The 18,824-nt window shown below is 39.4% G+C and overlaps 1 protein-coding gene and 1 pseudogene across 2 annotated transcripts in view; both read left to right on the top strand.

Moving 5' to 3' along the window:
- Window positions 1–18,824, top strand: part of neurl1b (neuralized E3 ubiquitin protein ligase 1B) — a 62,636-nt gene that overhangs the window by 34,964 nt on the left and 8,848 nt on the right. The window contains exons 1-2 of one of the 2 annotated variants that reach the window (XM_067456787.1): window positions 1,531–2,147; window positions 11,807–12,361. In XM_067456787.1, coding sequence (XP_067312888.1) covers window positions 2,117–2,147; window positions 11,807–12,361 — 586 coding nt within the window. In that variant the 5' untranslated portion in view covers window positions 1,531–2,116. Of the gene's footprint in view, window positions 1–1,530; window positions 2,148–11,806; window positions 12,362–18,824 lie in introns of those variants that run through there. The other variant, XM_067456786.1, reaches the window with a different exon arrangement.
- On the top strand, window positions 3,833–3,949 carry LOC137093341 (5S ribosomal RNA; annotated as a pseudogene).

Raw genomic sequence — 18,824 nt, forward strand, 5'->3', positions numbered from 1 at the left:
GACCCTCCAATCATCACGCAGAAGCTCGGAGTCCGGGCCAGCCCACTCCCCATTCGCTCCCAGAGACGCTGAGCGTCCGTGGGCGGGACATAATCGCAGCGTTTATCCAATGACCGTCTAGTTTCGAAGCGCTGAAAAAAACCGTTCAAAGCAGCCCCATTGAAGTCAATGGACGCTGGGCTTCAATAGGGAAATGCACTGTGACGCTGCGGGAATGTATGAGATGGAAATCGAGTCAGCCGACCTGCTATATGTAAACGAACTCGTCTTTGAGATAAACGTTTTCTAACGCATTTTTAGTCAATACAATGTTAATATAATAGTACATATTTGACCATTAATTTTGTGACATTATAAGGGAAGCTGAGCTTCCCTTGCAGTCTTAAAGAAATCGCCACTGAGTGCGATGTCTTTTGAAACCAGAAGCAATTTGCTAATTTTGAGAGATTTTTGCTGAAATTATTTCTCACAAGAAAGTTTTCAAATGACTGATTTGATGTGATAAGCTTTGCTGATTCATTTACTAAGAAACATTTGTGGTAATTTCCCACTTTATAAACTCAAAACTTGCATAATTGTTCTCATTCGCGTGCAATATACCCGCGCTAATATCAGACCTTGTGGTATCGATTTAATATCGGTACTTCGGTATTAGATTGTGGTACCGTACCGAATCCAAAATTGTGGTATCGAGCCATCCCTAGTGTGTGTGTGTGTGTGTGTGTAACGCAGCGCTGTTTTAGTGAGTGTGTTAAAGTGATGTTACAATGCTACTCTCTGCGCTACTATGAGACACTTGTTCACACTGCAGTGAGCGAGATCATATTAGGCGGTAAAACACGGCACTGCAGTAAATCAACAACAGCAGATTGAATCAATAAGACTAACTGTGTTGAGCTGGAGAACAATCATTAGTTTCTGTCCATCAATGATCCAAACAGTGTCTAATAAAACACGGATATTAAAGCGGTGATAGTGTTGCCATGGTTACGACACAATAACACAGCAGCAGGGTTGATGTCACTGATAGGCGACACACACACACACACACACACACCGTGTCCTGGTTAAAATGAAAGATTTCACCAGATGTAAACATTCTTGGAAACATTTGGGATAATGTACACAAGTCAACAAAATATATAACACTGTTCTAGTGGGTTTTGGATATTTTAATCCAAACATTTTACATATTGTGCCTTTAAATGCAATATGCCAATCATTTAAGAGTAGCCCAATTATGCGTGAAAACAGCGGACTTGGCAACCCAGCTAATAAATAAATACCATGACAGGTAGCCAACCATGATTTTTTGACATGGTATGTCATTCTTTGAGCATATCATGAAATATAATAAGCATAACAATATTATTTATAGTGAGTTTTCTTGTATTATTCCGCTACCTATGAATTGACAAATTACGCTCCCATTATCCCATAATAAACAACGAATTTAAAAAGCTGAACATTCTAGTTTGTTGCATTGTGGTGTACCTAATTGTAGATCAACGCACAAACGCGTCGCATTTAGAACCCTTGCGTCGCGTCTCGCGCCATGAGCGTCGCGTGTTTCGGCGGCGTTTCAAGTTATAAATAGTTCAACTTGAAAAAGCTCCGCATTCACAGCTGTTCTGAAGACCAGCGCGCGTCGCGTGCGAGCGTCCTCGCCTTTATTAGCGCAGGGGTCGGAGAAGACGTGTTGTTATCAGCGTTGCGTTTTAAGGCGCGTGGCAAGTTAAAAATAGTTCGGCTTAAAAATCGCCGCCTTCGCGCCGCCATCGCTTTTTTGAACGCGAGAACGCACCGGGCTTTGCTAACCGACGCAATGTCGCTTCTGTCGGTTCTACCGGGAGCGTCCAGTGGACATGATGAGGCGTGGGCAGGGTTTGACTGGCCAATGCGCCAATAGACGCCGATGGCTTGAAACGCCGCTTCTGTATGTGTGTGTGTGAGAGAGAGTTTGTGTGTGTGGATGATAGTATGAAGACGCCGTGACTCCCAGACGCGTTGAGATCTCACACAGCTGTGATAGCGAAAATATTCCCCAAATCTGATCATAAATGGACGGACCAGGCGCGATCCACTTGCCATCGAGGGAAAGCAATTACTGGGAATAATGGGGAATACAACACCCAAACCACTGATAGGTAAGAGACGGATTGGGTGGCATGCCTTGCAACAGAAATCAGAAGCCTTTTAATCTGATTTAATGCGGGTATAGATGTTTAATATCTTGATTTCTTGTGCAAATATAACTCGTGTGTGTGCCAGCTTCTGAACTAAATTGGGATGACAGTGTGAGCTGCGTAGGAGTGAGAAGATGATGTTCAAGTATTTCATTGCATACAGCAATCTCTACTTATTTGAGTATTGCTAAAGATGATTATATTGCTAATATCAGAGATTATGTAATAACATAGTCATTATAGAGAGAAGATTAAATTCATTTCTTCTACACACTCCTCAATCTCCCAGATTGACTGTTTACAGATTGTCCCTCAATAAGACCATATAGACACACCGTTTCCATTTTAACCCTAGATTTACCCTACTAGATCAGTGCAAGTTCAAATAATGGCATTTTATTGGATTTCGATACCTTCGCATATATGCTCAGTTTATCAAACACATTGGCAATATTGCTAAAACAAAGCAATAAAAGGGATAAAATATGTCAGATTGTGTGCTCTAAAAAATGCTGGGTTGTTTCAAACCCTTTTTGGTTCAGATTTTGACCCAACCCATTGGGGTTTAATTTTTTTTTTTTTTTAAAGTTGGGTTTGTCCATATTTGATCCAAACAAGAGTGTATGCCACTAATCGCATAAGAAATGTGTGCCGCTGATCGTGTGGCGTGCTCAAATGAAGATCATCAAACCAAATATTCAGATGTTTTTTTCCCTGGACTTGTTGTGCGGATAACACAGTTTGTAAACAAAGAGCTGCATCCTATATGAAAAGATTGCAGAGGTCTGAGCTTTTAGGAAGATTAGTAATGAGATGTGTAATTGGTAGAGTCTGCATTATCAGTTAAACTTAAAACACATTTATGTGATTAGTGACTTATTTCAACCCATGTTTGGGTCAAATATGGCCGCAACCATTAGGTTTAAAGAATAAATATAAAACCCCCAACAACAGTTTGGTTTGTCCATATTTTGACCCAAACATGGGTTGAAACAAGTCACTAAACACATCAGAAAATATGTGAAGTTGATCATGTGAACTGTTTTCGTATGTTCTTGCTCATATGAGGCTCATCAAACCAAATATTAAGATGATTATTTCTCACTGAACTAATCGAAGAGTTGCATCCATTAAGAAAAGATTGCAAAATTCTCTGAATTTGGGACGTTCTTTTCGGAGGAACGTAGGTTTAGTAATGAGATATTTAATCGGTAGATTCTGCGTTATCTGTAAAACTCGAGCACATGTTTGGGTCAAATATAGACCCAACCATTGGGTTCAATTTTTTGGGGGTTTGTCTATATTTTGACCCAAACATGGGTTGAAACGCATGTAGGTCACTAATCCAGCCTGGTCTCCTTTGGAAAAACGTACCTGTGGCAACGTTTTTGCAAACCTCAAAATACGTACCAATAGGTTCATATCGCGACAGTTTCAAAGTGAAATGTCCACTGGGTGGCGCTAAAGCTTCGTTTTTTCCGGAACAGATGTGTGTGAATCTGGTTACGTTGGTTTTTTAACGTACACCCACACTAAACCCTAAACCGACCCGATAGTGTTAACCACAGCAAATGTGACAAGAATAAGATTGTGCCCGTGCCATTTGAGCTTGTGTTATGAACTCGTCTTTGAGCTCTTTTATCGTTACCAGCAGCCATATCACCCTGTAGCCCAAGACTGGTTTCCCACTGAAGCTAAGCAGGGCTGAGCCTGGTCAGTACCTGGATGGGAGACCAACTGGGAAAACCAGGTAGCTGCTGGTAGAGGTGTTAGTGAGGCCAGCAGGGGGCGCTCACCCTGTGGTCTGTGTGGGTCCTAATGCCCCAGTATAGTGATGGGGACACTGTACTGTCAAAGAGCACCGTCTTTCGGATGAGACGTTAAACCGAGGTCCTGACTCTCTGTGGTCATTAAAAATCCCAGGATGTCTTTCGGAAAAAGAGTAGGGGTGTAACCCCGGCATCCTGGCCAAATTTGCCCATTGGCCTCTGTCCATCATGGCCTCCTAATCATCCCCCTCTCCTGATTGGCTTCATCACTCGGTCTCCTCTCCACCAATCAGCTGGTGTGTGGTGAACGTTCTGGCGCAATATGGCTGCCGTCGCATCATCCAGGTGGTGCTGCACATTGGTGGTGGTTGAGGAGATTCCCCCCTTCAATGTAAAGCGCTTTGAGTGCCTTGAAAAGCGCTATATAAATCGAACGCATTATTATTATTATTATTATTACCTGTTTTTCACGGGATTCGTTCCCGAGCTTTCAGCATCACAAGTTCAAATCTGCACCAGCTGAGCTATCGAGCGTAATAGGTCAGAAAATCCCAACATATGGAGCTGGTTAAGTGACGCAAACTCCAAAATGTATTCGTTTACAAATCATGGACTATGGTAAAAAAAAAAAGAAAACAATAAAAAATGCTGTTTTACTGCCTCTAGTGTTCATTTCACTTTGAAACCGTCACGATATTCACCTATTGGTACGTATTTTGAGGTTTGCAAAAACGTTTCCACACCTACGTTTGGCCAATGAGACCAGGCTGCACTAATCACATCAGAAAATATGTGAAGTTGATCATGTGAACTGTTTTCTTATGTTCTTGCTTCATTAAAGCTCAAATGAAGATCATCAAAGCAAATATTATGATAATTTTTCACTGAACTAATAGAAGAGTTGCATCCGATAAGAAAAGATGGCAAAGTTCTCCAAATAGTAATGAGATATTTAATCGGTAGATTCTGCATTATCAGTTAAACTTTGTGCACATGTAAGCTCACAGCAGGCGTGTATGTGGAAAGGTTAGGAATGTATTATACCCCACAGAATATTCTTTGTTTTCATATTCACAAATAAAGCTTTATCTGGTATCCATTATTTCTCATTGTGTGCTCAGTCCCCGCCTTAGGAACCAGTTCTGCCTGGAGTAGCTTTAGCACAATGCATACATGACTAGCATGGTTGTATCTACTGAATGCTATGATGAATGATTTAGGCACTGGTGAACATGTCTTCAGTCTGGTTTATGACGTGCTTTAATGTATGGCTTGGCATGAAGTCAATTAGCCACCGTCTGGAAAACTGCATCACTCTCTTCAGTTAGATGTGATTGGCCGACTGGATCACATGGGTATTGGTGAACATCTTAGACAATGAAAGACAGGAAATTCAAGATTTTTTCTTCAGCCATTATACTCCGCCGCATTGTTGAGACCTGTATGAGTAAGCACATAAAACAACTCAAATGCAGAGTGATGTTTCTGACTTTTCAGGCCATTGATTATCTCTATATTATCTCACATATGTGATGACTTGTTGTAATCGAGGCAATGTAAAGTTGTGGCTTAAAATAGTACACCCTATATACAATAGACAAGAATTAGCCCATTAAGAAGTCATAACAATAAGCTTTATTGCAATGTGTAGTTCTGTCATGCTAATTTAAAGCTAAGCTTAAAACGTATTTATTTAGGCTGGCTTTGAAAATGTATTTATTATTTAAATGCAGAATGTCTCTTTTGATGGGTAGGTTTAGGGGCAGAGTGTGTGTGTGTGTGTGTGTGTGTGTGTGTGTGTGTGTGTGTGTGTGTGTGTGAGAGAGTGCTAGAGATAGGAGTCTAGGACCTGGACAGTGGTATTGTCATTAGCTCCGATTGAATAGCGTTAGCTACGAGAAACTTCGCTCTGCTTCACGCGTGGCGTTTATGGCTCTTTTCTCTTCTAAGCCTGTACACAGATCAGTGGCGAGCTAGTCAGTCTGTGAGGAGGTGACTGTTGTATTTTATGACTTCTGCCATAGATCTGTTCATGAAGACACTCCAGGCCCATCCAGACTCTAATGCACTTCATCGTCCATCGGATGAGACTTTAAAGGAAGTGTGTGTAAGATTGTGGCCTAAACTGGTCCTGCAATCCCTTTAAATGACTGTAGAGCGGTGTATGCTCCTCCCCCTGCCCCTGACTCGAGGTTGCCCCAAACACTACTGACTCCTGATTGGTCGATCAGTAGAGGGCGGAGCTTCAGACCAAAACACAACATGACATCATCAACATCAGCTGAGGGCAACAACAACTTTATAATGACATTATCCTGCCGGACTACTGCTGGCAGTGATAGAAGTGTTAGAAATTAACATGATTTATTAATGTCTAGAGACATATCAGGGCCATTTTATGATTCATTCAAATATATTTCTTCCACACAGTTTCTTTAAGCCGAGGTCCTGACTCTGGTCATTAAAAATCCCAGTAAGAGTAGGGGTGTAACCCCGGCATCCTGGCCAAATTTGCCCATTGGCCTCTGTCCATCATGGCCTTCCAATCATCCCCATATCCTGATTGGCTTAAAGGGGGGGTGAAATGCTGTTTCATGCATACTGAGCTTTTTGCACTGCTAAAGACTTGGATTCCCATCCTAAACATAGACAAAGTTTCAAAAACTAATGTTGGGCGTTTGATGGAGTATTTCTGTGTTAAAAATACTCCTTCCGGTTTCTCACAAGTTTCGGAGAGTTTTTTTCGAGTATGGGTCTACTTGACGTTAAAAAGAGCGGAAGGTCCTTGTATGGGCCGTACGGGCTCTTCTCCCGGAAGGGTGCGCGCGCGTGACTAGAGCGAGAGAGAGGAAATGCACGCCGTAAACAGTCTCTCAGGTGCAGATCCAGTCGTCCGTGAACACTTATGACGCGCCGCGCTCCACTTTATTCCTATGGGTGACATCGAGCGACTTCAACGCGTCCGCACAGCATTCCGGGAAGGCAGCGCTGCATTTGAACCGATTTGAACGCAGAAATGACGGGAAGCTTCACAACATCGTTTCAGTTCCGTCTCAAAATGGATTTACACGCCACTGCTGTCACAGAACTTCGCCAAATCAGACCAAAGAAGTGTGTTTTTGACGGAGCGGTCCCAGCGATAAAGGTCCTGCTTTGGAAGCAGCCGGTGAGTTAACTTAAACTGCTTCAAATGTCTGTGCTGTCGGCTACGGACGCATGAGTCAACATCAGTAAACGACACGATCGCGTGCTTCGTCATTCAAATGCGCTAACGGTTACTCCATTGTTGTTCTCTGTATAACGTTACAGTATTCTGACGTGCAAAACCGTTTTGCTCGCTACTTCTAAGGTCTAGTCGCATACAATAGTCCATAAACCGAATCATGTCCTCATACACTGCGAGTAAACACACAGAAATGTGGAGAGGCCATTAAATACAGTAACTTACATACCACAGAGACGGACGTCCTGCTGTTGCTGTTTCTCCTGTTCAATTTATTTCTCCCTCAGATTTGATTGTGGATCATTATCTGTATTAGCTGACATAGCGATGGGTTTCTCCACGCTTGAGGACGTCACCGCTTTGCGCGCTTGTCATTCTTTAGCTCCGCCCACACGATACGCCTCCAGGCGCTCGGTTTTTTCCGGAAAGACTCAGCCCATATTTCTTTTATAAATATGATAAAACTAAAGACTTTTCGGAGATATGAAGGATGCAATACTACTCTATAGGTACTCAAGATTGACATGAGATTGACTGAAACTGAGTGTTTCACCCCCACTTTAATAACTCGTTTCCCTCTCCACCAATCAGCTGGTGTGTGGTGAGCCTTCTGGTGTAATATGGCTGTCGTCGCGTCATCCATTGGTGGCGGTTGAGGAGATTCCCTCTTCTAAATGCAAAGCGTGGAGACACACTGATGTCTTAAGACACGAAACGATCACTTTCTGACAGAAACACAACAGTATTTGTGTTATTTTACCTCATATCAGACGAATCTCATCTAGTGTTCCCAGCGCCATTACTTCCGGTGAGTGAGGTCAAAATACCGGCGCAATCATAGATATATTTACATAGATTCCTGATTAGTGTCTGCGTGGATCTGTCGAATGAGGCATCTATGTAAATATACATTGACCTTCTCCGGCAGAAGTAATGGCGCTGGGAACACTAGATGAGATTCGTCTGATATGAGGTAAAATAACACAAATACTGTTGTGTTTCTGTCAGAAAGCGATCGTTTCGTGTCTTCAGACATCAGTGTGTCTCCACGAGCCTCAGGGTTTAATATGGACTCGTATGTGTGTGTGTGTTTTACTCTTATAGAAATGCACCCCATTGACATGCATTATACGAGCAACGGCTGAGTTAAAAATCTTCATTTGTGTTCTCCTGAAGAAACACACACACCTACATCTGGGACGCCCTGCAGATAAACAACACAGGCTCGTTTATGGGTGAACTATCCCTTTAAAGCGGAAGGCGAGCATGAATGAATGGGAAACACACTGTGGCTAGTTTGCAATGTGATTTTTTTTTAAATGCAACACTTATATTTCACTGAGAGACAATGAAAATGTTAATCATAATAATAGTGTTTTGCGCACATCCTCAATAATTAATCTGATGAAGAAGTCGGTGGCACACTCTGCCAGAATGAACCCAAACAGATGCTACGTGTTTCGCTGGTGTGTGTTTAATGGCGGTCTCATGCCCAAACCGCAATTAGATATAATGCTTACTTTGGGAAATGTGGCACTGATTGTCTGCACATAGATTAGAGCTAATCGCTACAGCGTTTAAGGCCTGAAACATGAAACACTACTGTAAGGAAGAAATAATTATACTATTTCCCTTTTTTTAATTGTGTGATCTACCAAAACATGTCCAGCTTGTATTTCACCCACTCATTATGAAAATGACACTCATTAGGAGCCGAGCACCGATGGTGTGAGGACCCTATTGTGATCGGTCTATTATTATTATTCTCCTAATGTTTTGTATTTTTGAGGATTAAACATGCTTGAAAACTCACAAAACGCTGCACACGCGTCAGAAGTGCTGAAAATGTACGTCTGATATGGGTTTCAGAATTAGGCCTGGCAAAATGGCTCAATAGTGCCACCTACATAAATTTCGTTTAAGCGCCATTCGTGTTACGTTTCACGTATGAGTATGAAATTCGGCAGACATATGTAACCGCCCAATACCTACAAAAAAGTCTCGTGGTGCTATATCTGAAATTCAACAGGAAGTGAGATATTTTGACTTTTCTCTGCAAAATTGTAGCAGTTTTTGCCATTTTCCTTGTACGTTGTACTTTAATAAACTCCGCCTAGAGATTTAATCAGATCAACATCATGTTTAGTCAGTCTAATCGAAAGGTCTTTGCGACGTTAAATTGCGAAGATCTTGAGTGAATATTTAGTTATAGTCATAGCGCCGCAGGGTGGCGGTGGCACAGGTGCGGAGGCCTTTCATCGCTGCTTGCAGCTTTAATTATTATTATTTTTCCCCAAAATTTTTTTTACATTTAATTTGAATCTTTAACATTGTTATGCATTGTGACAGCTAAAGGGATAGTTCACCCAAAAGTGAAAATTTTGAAGAATTTGATAGTTTTTTCCCCATACTATGGAAGTCGACATCAACTGTCTGGTTACTGACATTCTTCAAAATATCTCCTTTTTGTTCTTGGAACAACTTGAGAGTGACTAAATGATGACAGAATGTTCATTTTTTTTAGTGAACTGTCCCTTTAAGAATATTTAAACCCCTCCCCTTATTCATTTTGATTGACAGGCGAGCTAACCAATCAAAATTTTATGACTGTAATGGTATAAATATTTTCTTTATTTTAGTGTCTTTGTTACAGCGTAATTACACAGAGTAATATTAATAAACAACATGTACTTACTATAGGGTTAGGGTTTGATAAAGGTTGCTTGTAATTAAGCATATACTTTTACTGCTATAGCGTGAACATGTAACGTGTAATAATAAGGACACTGTAGGAAAGTGTCATGAAACCGCTGTCACAATGCAAATCTTCACATAACATGCTATTATTTAGATTTTGATGTGAATATATAGCTCGGACGTTTCTTCAGTGACAGAAGAGGTTAAAGTATGTTTGCTCTTGTGAAGAGCTATTTCAGACACACAGAGAAACCTCACTTCAGGAGATTTACGGCTGTCGATTTGCTCTGCTTTGATACGGTGCCGTTAATCATGGACACTTCTGTCAGCACACTCGGCTTTAGACTCGGCTGCTGATTATATGCCATCGTTTCTGGGAACACTCAATAACCTTTCATAGATATGACACATTTAAATTATGCTCACTTTACTTCAACATATCTCATTTTGATACAATTTAATTTAATTGTGTTCAGTCAACCTAATATATATATATATATATTTTCCAACAATATTGAGTTTGAACAGACCTATGGCCATCCGAAGCGCTTTACATGTTGCCTCATTGTCTGGAGCAGCGGGTTTGGTGTCTTGGACACCTCCACACTTGGTCAGGTGGAAGCTTCCGGTTTGCAGACAACCTGCATGAACCCCTGAGCCACTGCCGCCCCGTACACTGTAAAAAATAACCCAGGTCTCCAGTTGAACATTTTCTTGTTTTAGTTGGCCAAATTGAATTTCTGTGAATTAAATTGCATTAATACACAGGAATTCAATTTGGCCAACTGAAAAATGTAGATGTGATCAATTTTCATTTTTTACTTTTTTTTATACAGTGTTACATGTACAATGAATAACTCTAATGTTATTAATTTAAAAAATGTAAAAAAATAAAAATAATAAAATAAGTCCTATTTGGCAGGTTTTTTTTACAGTTTTACATAAAATAAGTCCTATTTGTCACCTTTTTATTCTTTTTTTCTTTGCTTTTTTTACAGTTTTACATAATAAAATAAGCCCTATTTGCCAATTATTATTATTATTATTATTATAATTTTTTTTACAGTTTTACATAATAAAATAAGTCCTATTTGCCTATTATTATTATTATTATTATTATTATTATTATTTTTATTTTTATTTTTATTTTATTTTTTACAGTTTTATATAATAAAATAAGTCCTATTTGCCTATTATTATTATTATTATTATTTACAGTTTTATATAGCCTAATAAAAAAGTCCTATTTGGCATTTATTTTTCTTTCTTTTTTTTCTTTCTTTTTTTTACAGTTTTACATAATAAAAATAAAAGTCCTATTTGTCCATTTTTTTTCTTTTTTTTTTACAGTTTTACATAATAAAAGAAGTCCTATTTGGCACTTTTTACAGTTTTACATAATAAAAGAAGTCCTATTTGCCTATTATTATATATATATATATATATATATATATATATATATATATATATATATATATATATATATATATATATATATATATATATATATTTTTTTTACAGTTTTACATAAAATAAGTTCTATTTGCCTATTATTATTATTATTTACAGTTTTATATAATAAAAGAAGTCCTATTTGGCACTTTTTTTTCTTTTTTTTCTTTTTTACAGTTTTACATAATAAAAGAAGTCCTATTTGGCAATTTTTAATTATTTTTTCAGTTTTACATAATAAAAATAAAAGTCCTATTTGTCAATTTTTTTTTTTTTTTTTTTTTTTACAGTTTTACATAATAAAATAAGTCCTATTTGGCACTTTTTTCAGTTTTACATAATAAAATAAGTCCTATTTGGCACTTTTTTCAGTTTGACATAATAAAAGAAGTCCTATTTGCACGTTTTTCTTCTTCTACGTGGCAGTTGTGTGTGTTTTGTTAGCATCAGTGATGTTTAATGAGCTGTTTTGTCTTCAGATGGCGGTCTCCAGCCCCGCCCAGTGGCCGGTCGGCAGAGCTGCAGTGTATTGGGCGGCCGCTCCTCCGCCCCCCCTGCTGGCTTCGAGTCCCCCCGCTTCCACCCTCACGCCAAGGGCAAGAACATCCGTCTGGATGCCCATCTGCGGCGAGCCGTCCGGAGGAGCAGCTTCTGCCACGGCCTGACCTTCAGCCAGCGGCCCCTGCGGCTGTATGAGAAGCTCCGGCTGCACCTCTCCGGGGTCCACAGCGGCTGGAGCGGGGCGCTGAGATTCGGCTTCACCAGCTCAGACCCCAGTGAGCTCGCATTAGCCGACATACCCAAATACGCCTGCCCTGATCTGGTGACGCGGCCGGGGTTCTGGGCCAAAGCCCTGCCGGAGAGGCTGGCCATGCGGGACAATATTCTGGCCTTCTGGGCGGACCGGCACGGACGGGTCTTCTACAGCATTAATGAGGGCGAGCCCATCCTCTTCCACTGCGGCCTGAGCGTCAGCTGCCCCCTCTGGGCCATCATAGACATCTATGGCATCACACAAGAAGTCACACTACTGGGTGAGTCTTCACCTAAAACACAGTCCTTTACACCCTTAAAGGGTTAATTCACCCAAAAATGAAATGTCTGTCATTAACTCCTCTCCCTAATGTCGCTCCACACCCGTCAGACCTCCGTTCATCTTCACACACAGTTTAAGATATTTTATATTTAGTCCGAGAGCGTATGCAAGTGTATGCACACTATACTGTCCATGTCCAGAAAGGGAATAAAAACATCATCACAGTAGTCCATATGAGACATCAGTGGGTTAATTAGAGTCTCTTGAAGCATCCAAAATACATTTGGGTCCAAAAATAACAAAAACTACGACTTTATTCAGCATTGGCTTCTCTTCCGGGTTTGTGTTCAATCCTCAAATAAAGATTCAAACGGTTATGAGTCAGCGAATCGATTCATGATTCGTATCGCCAATGTCACGTGATTTCAGCAGTTTGACACGCGATCCGAATCATGAATCGATACGCTGTGGTTCTTCTGGAAATGCATTATGGGTTTTGGGCTCTGTGCTCCTCATCCAAGGCTATTAGCCCAGCCCGGCCCGTCAAAAGTCGTAGTTTTGGTTATTTTCGGACCCAAATGTATTTTGGATGCTTCAAGAGACTCTAATTAACCCACTGATGTCTCATATGGACTACTGTGATGATGTTTTTATTCCCTTTCTGGACATGGACAGTATAGTGTGCATACACTTGCATACGCTCTCGGACTAAATATAAAATATCTTAAACTGTGTGTGAAGATGAACGGAGGTCTTACGGGTGTGGAGCGACATTAGGGAGAGGAGTTAATGACACACATTTCATTTGTTAAAGGGATAGTTCCCCCATAAATGAGCCTGTGATGTTTATCTGCTGACCCCCAGTGTGTCCAACATGTCGGTGTGTGTGTTTCTTCAGGAGAACAGTAATGAAGATTTTAACTCAACCGTTGCTGTGTGTCGGTCATTTAATCCTGTGAATGGGGAACAATTTTATAAGAGCAAAACAAACATGCTTAGACAACATGAACACACACACAGAGCCCTGAGGCTCATGAGGACACACTGATGTCTGAAGACACTGAAGAAATTGAGCCGTATTTATATCGTTTTTTTACCTCAAATACAACGCTATATCCAACAGCCTGGAGCGCGCTTCACTTCCGGTGAGGTCAATATACACGCTATATATAGAGTTGTATTTGAGGTAAAAAAAATTCACTTTTATGATGGAGAGATGCACTTTTATGATGGATAGATGCATTTTTATGATGGACAGATGCACTTTTATGATGGACAGATGCACTTTTATGATGGACAGATGCACTTTTATGATGGACAGATGCACTTTTATGATGGATAGATGCACTTTTATGATGGATAGATGCACTTTTATGATGGACAGATGCACTTTTATGATGGACAGATGCACTTTTATGATGGACAGATGCACTTTTATGATGGATAGATGCACTTTTATGATGGATAGATGCACTTTTATGATGGATAGATGCATTTTTATGATGGATAGATGCACTTTTATGATGGACAGATGCATTTTTATGATGGACAGATGCACTTTTATGATGGACAGATGCACTTTTATGATGGACAGATGCACTTTTATGATGGATAGATGCACTTTTATGATGGAGAGATGCACTTTTATGATGGAGAGATGCACTTTTATGACGGACAGATGCACTTTTATGATGGATAGATGCACTTTTATGATGGATAGATGCACTTTTATGATGCAGAGATGCACTTTTATGATGGATAGATGCACTTTTATGATGGACAGATGCACTTTTATGATGGACAGATGCACTTTTATGATGGACAGATGCACTTTTATGATGCAGAGATGCACTTTTATGATGGATAGATGCACTTTTATGATGGACAGATGCACTTTTATGATGGACAGATGCACTTTTATGATGGACAGATGCACTTTTATGATGGACAGATGCACTTTTATGATGCAGAGATGCACTTTTATGATGGATAGATGCACTTTTATGATGGACAGATGCACTTTTATGATGGACAGATGCACTTTTATGATGGACAGATGCACTTTTATGATGGACAGATGCACTTTTATGATGGAGAGATGCACTTTTATGATGGATAGATGCACTTTTATGATGGATAGATGCACTTTTATGATGGATAGATGCATTTTTATGATGGATAGATGCACTTTTATGATGGACAGATGCATTTTTATGATGGACAGATGCACTTTTATGATGGATAGATGCACTTTTATGATGGACAGATGCATTTTTATGATGGACAGATGCACTTTTATGATGGACAGATGCACTTTTATGATGGACAGATGCACTTTTATGATGGAGAGATGCACTTTTATGATGGACAGATGCACTTTTATGATGGAGAGATGCACTTTTATGATGGAGAGATGCACTTTTATGATGGAGAGATGCACTTTTATGATGGAGAGATGCACTTTTATGATGGATAGATGCACTTTTATGATGGACAGATGCACTATTATGATGGACAGATGCACTTTTATGATGGACAGATGCACTTTTATGATGGACAGATGCACTTTTATGATGGACAGATGCACTTTTATGATAGACAGATGCACTTTTATGATGGATAGATGCACTTTTATGATGGATAGATGCACTTTTATGATGGATAGATGCACTTTTATGATGGACAGATGCACTTTTATGATGGATAGATGCACTTTTATGATGGACAGATGCACTTTTATGATGGATAGATGCACTTTTATGATGGACAGATGCACTTTTATGATGGACAGATGCACTTTTATGATGGATAGATGCACTTTTATGATGGATAGATGCACTTTTATGGACTTCAAAGCAGAAACATTAATTCACTGCCATTATAAAGCTTGGTAGAGCCAGCACTTTTTTAATAAAACACTGATTGTATTCATCTGAATGAAGAAAGTCATGCATATCTAGGATGGCTATAGGGAGAGTAAACAAAGGGGCTTTTCATTTTTGGGTGAACTAACCCTTTAAGGCCCACCATTGTCCATAAAAACATTCGAAGGCCCGCCTTCCCCAATTACAATTTCTACACAAAAAGATTGAGAGTCGCTGGTGTAATACGGTTCAAACTGCAATGTGTTATGAACAAACTCATTCACACCACAGATCAGTGATAAATCCCTCATTACAGACACTGTGGCAAACCATATAGACCATTATAAAAAGGGTAAGATTTTGGAAATGACAGAAATGTCGATAGAGAACGCTTAAGACGAGAGTTTGCTCCACAAACGCTCATGTCCTGCGGGTTTGCCGTATGCCACTGGTGGTCATAAAGTTTTGCTTTAAGTAGGTCAGAGAGAGGTCATCTGGGATACGTCACTCTGGCTGTCACACTTAAAGCTGCTCTTCAAATGAAGCTAAATGTGGGATTCGTCCCTCATACGCCTGCCATGACACTTCAGAAACTAGATCACTAACTAAATCAATTAAACATGGGAAAATATGAGGAAAACGCCAAAAATGCTTGTCTTACTCAGTATTTTTGTCTTGTTTCTAGTCCAAACATCTAAAAATTATTAAAACAAGAAGTATTTACTAGACAAGCAAAAGTAATTGTCTGGTTTTGGGAAAAATAACTCCAAATGAAGAGAGTTTTTGCTTAAAATAAGATAAATAATCTGCCAATGGGGTGAGAAAAATAATCTTAATTCAAACAGAAAACAAGATTATTTTTCTCACCCCATTGGCAGATTATTTATCTTATTTTAAGCAAAAACTCTCTTCATTTTGAGTTATTTTTCCCAAAACAAGAGAATAATTTTTACCTGTCTAGTAAATGCAAGAATTCTTTGATATTTAGACTAGAAACGACAAAAATACTAAGTAAGAAATCTCACTCTTTACCGCGCGAGACTAAATATCTGCATAATGGACATCAGAGCCTATAAGGTGCAGAAATGTGTGTGTGCTGCTACAGACTTCATGCAGAAATACTGAGATCACGTTGATTTTCATAACTAAACAAAGCTTTTTATGTTTGTAAAATTTCCTATCTGAAGATACAAAACATCCTAAATCTGAGAATGTGAGTCACTGAACGGATCTCTCTCTTTTCTGTCTTTCTCGCTCCTTTTCTTCCGAGCTGAAGGAGTGTGTTTAGCTCCAGTCTGGCGTGGGGATTATTGACCATGTTTGGTCAGGGCTGGAGAAAGAGTCCCAGCCCAACACAGACCTATAGACGGGTTTGCTTTGCCTGAGTTTCAGACTCTTTGTTGGCTCATGAAGATAGATTTATAGGCAGAGGGATTTATCACTGATCTGCGGTGGGAATGAGTTTGTTCATAACACATTGCAGTTTGAACCGTATTACACCATCTGAACCAGCAGCGCTCAGTCTTTTTGTGTAGAAATTGTAATTGGGGAAGGCGGGCCTTTAAATGTTTTTATGGACAATGGTTGGCCTTAAAGGGTTAGTTCACCCAAAAATGAAAATCAATGATTTACTCGCCCTCAAGCCATCTGTGGTGTATGACTTTCATCTTTCAGACGAATACAATCAGAGTTAAATTAAATACCATTGGCTCTTTACTGCAGTATGACAACAGTGAATGGCACCTTAGATTTGAAGCCCAAAAAGTGCATCCATCATCATAAAAGTGCATCTATCCATCATAAAAGTGCATCTATCCATCATAAAAGTGCATCTGTCCATCATAAAAGTGCATCTATCCATCATAATAGTGCATCTATCCATCATAAAAGTGCATCTGTCCATCATAAAAGTGCATCTGTCCATCATAAAAGTGCATCTGTCCATCATAAAAGTGCATCCATCATCATAAAAGTGCATCTATCCATCATAAAAGTGCATCTATCCATCATAAAAGTGCATCTGTCCATCATAAAAGTGCATCTATCCATCATAATAGTGCATCTATCCATCATAAAAGTGCATCTGTCCATCATAAAAGTGCATCTGTCCATCATAAAAGTGCATCTATCATCATAAAAGTGCATCTGTCCATCATAATAGTGCATCTGTCCATCATAAAAGTGCATCTGTCCATCATAAAAGTGCATCTATCATCATAAAAGTGCATCTGTCCATCATAAAAGTGCATCTATCATCATAAAAGTGCATCTGTCCATCATAAAAGTGCATCTATCATCATAAAAGTGCATCTGTCCATCATAAAAGTGCATCTATCCATCATAAAAGTGCATCTGTCCATCATAAAAGTGCATCTGTCCATCATAAAAGTGCATCTGTCCATCATAAAAGTGCATCTATCATCATAAAAGTGCATCTGTCCATCATAAAAGTGCATCTATCCATCATAAAAGTGCATATGTCAATCATAAAAGTGCATCTGTCCATCATAAAAGTGCATCTGTCCATCATAAAAGTGCATCTGTCCATCATAAAAGTGCATCTGTCCATCATAAAAGTGCATCTGTCCATCATAAAAGTGCATCTGTCCATCATAAAAGTGCATCTGTCCATCATAAAAGTGCATCTATCATCATAAAAGTGCATCTGTCCATCATAAAAGTGCATCTATCCATCATAAAAGTGCATCTGTCCATCATAAAAGTGCATCTATCCATCATAAAAGTGCATCTGTCCATCATAAAAGTGCATCTGTCCATCATAAAAGTGCATCTGTCCATCATAAAAGTGCATCTGTCCATCATAAAAGTGCATCTGTCCATCATAAAAGTGCATCTATCCATCATAAAAGTGCATCTGTCCATCATAAAAGTGCATCTATCATCATAAAAGTGCATCTGTCCATCATAAAAGTGCATCTATCCATCATAAAAGTGCATCTGTCCATCATAAAAGTGCATCTATCCATCATAAAAGTGCATCTGTCCATCATAAAAGTGCATCTATCCATCATAAAAGTGCATCTATCCATCATAAAAGTGCATCTGTCCATCATAAAAGTGCATCTGTCCATCATAAAAGTGCATCTGTCCATCATAAAAGTGCATCTATCATCATAAAAGTGCATCTGTCCATCATAAAAGTGCATCTATCCATCATAAAAGTGCATCTGTCCATCATAAAAGTGCATCTGACCATCAAAGAAGTGCATCTGTCCATCATAAAAGTGCATCTGTCTATCATAAAAGTGCATCTGTCCATCATAAAAGTGCATCTGTCCATCATAAAAGTGCATCTGTCCATCATAAAAGTGCATCTGTCCATCATAAAAGTGCATCTGTCCATCATAATAGTGCATCTGTCCATCATAAAAGTGCATCTGTCCATCATAACAGTGCATCTGTCCATCATAAAAGTGCATCTGTCCATCATAAAAGTGCATCTGTCCATCATAATAGTGCATCTGTCCATCATAAAAGTGCATCTGTCCATCATAAAAGTGCATCTGTCCATCATAATAGTGCATCTGTCCATCATAAAAGTGCATCTGTCCATCATAAAAGTGCATCTGTCCATCA

Source organism: Pseudorasbora parva, chromosome 11 (assembly GCF_024679245.1).
Source record: "Pseudorasbora parva isolate DD20220531a chromosome 11, ASM2467924v1, whole genome shotgun sequence".
NCBI lineage: Eukaryota > Metazoa > Chordata > Actinopteri > Cypriniformes > Gobionidae > Pseudorasbora > Pseudorasbora parva.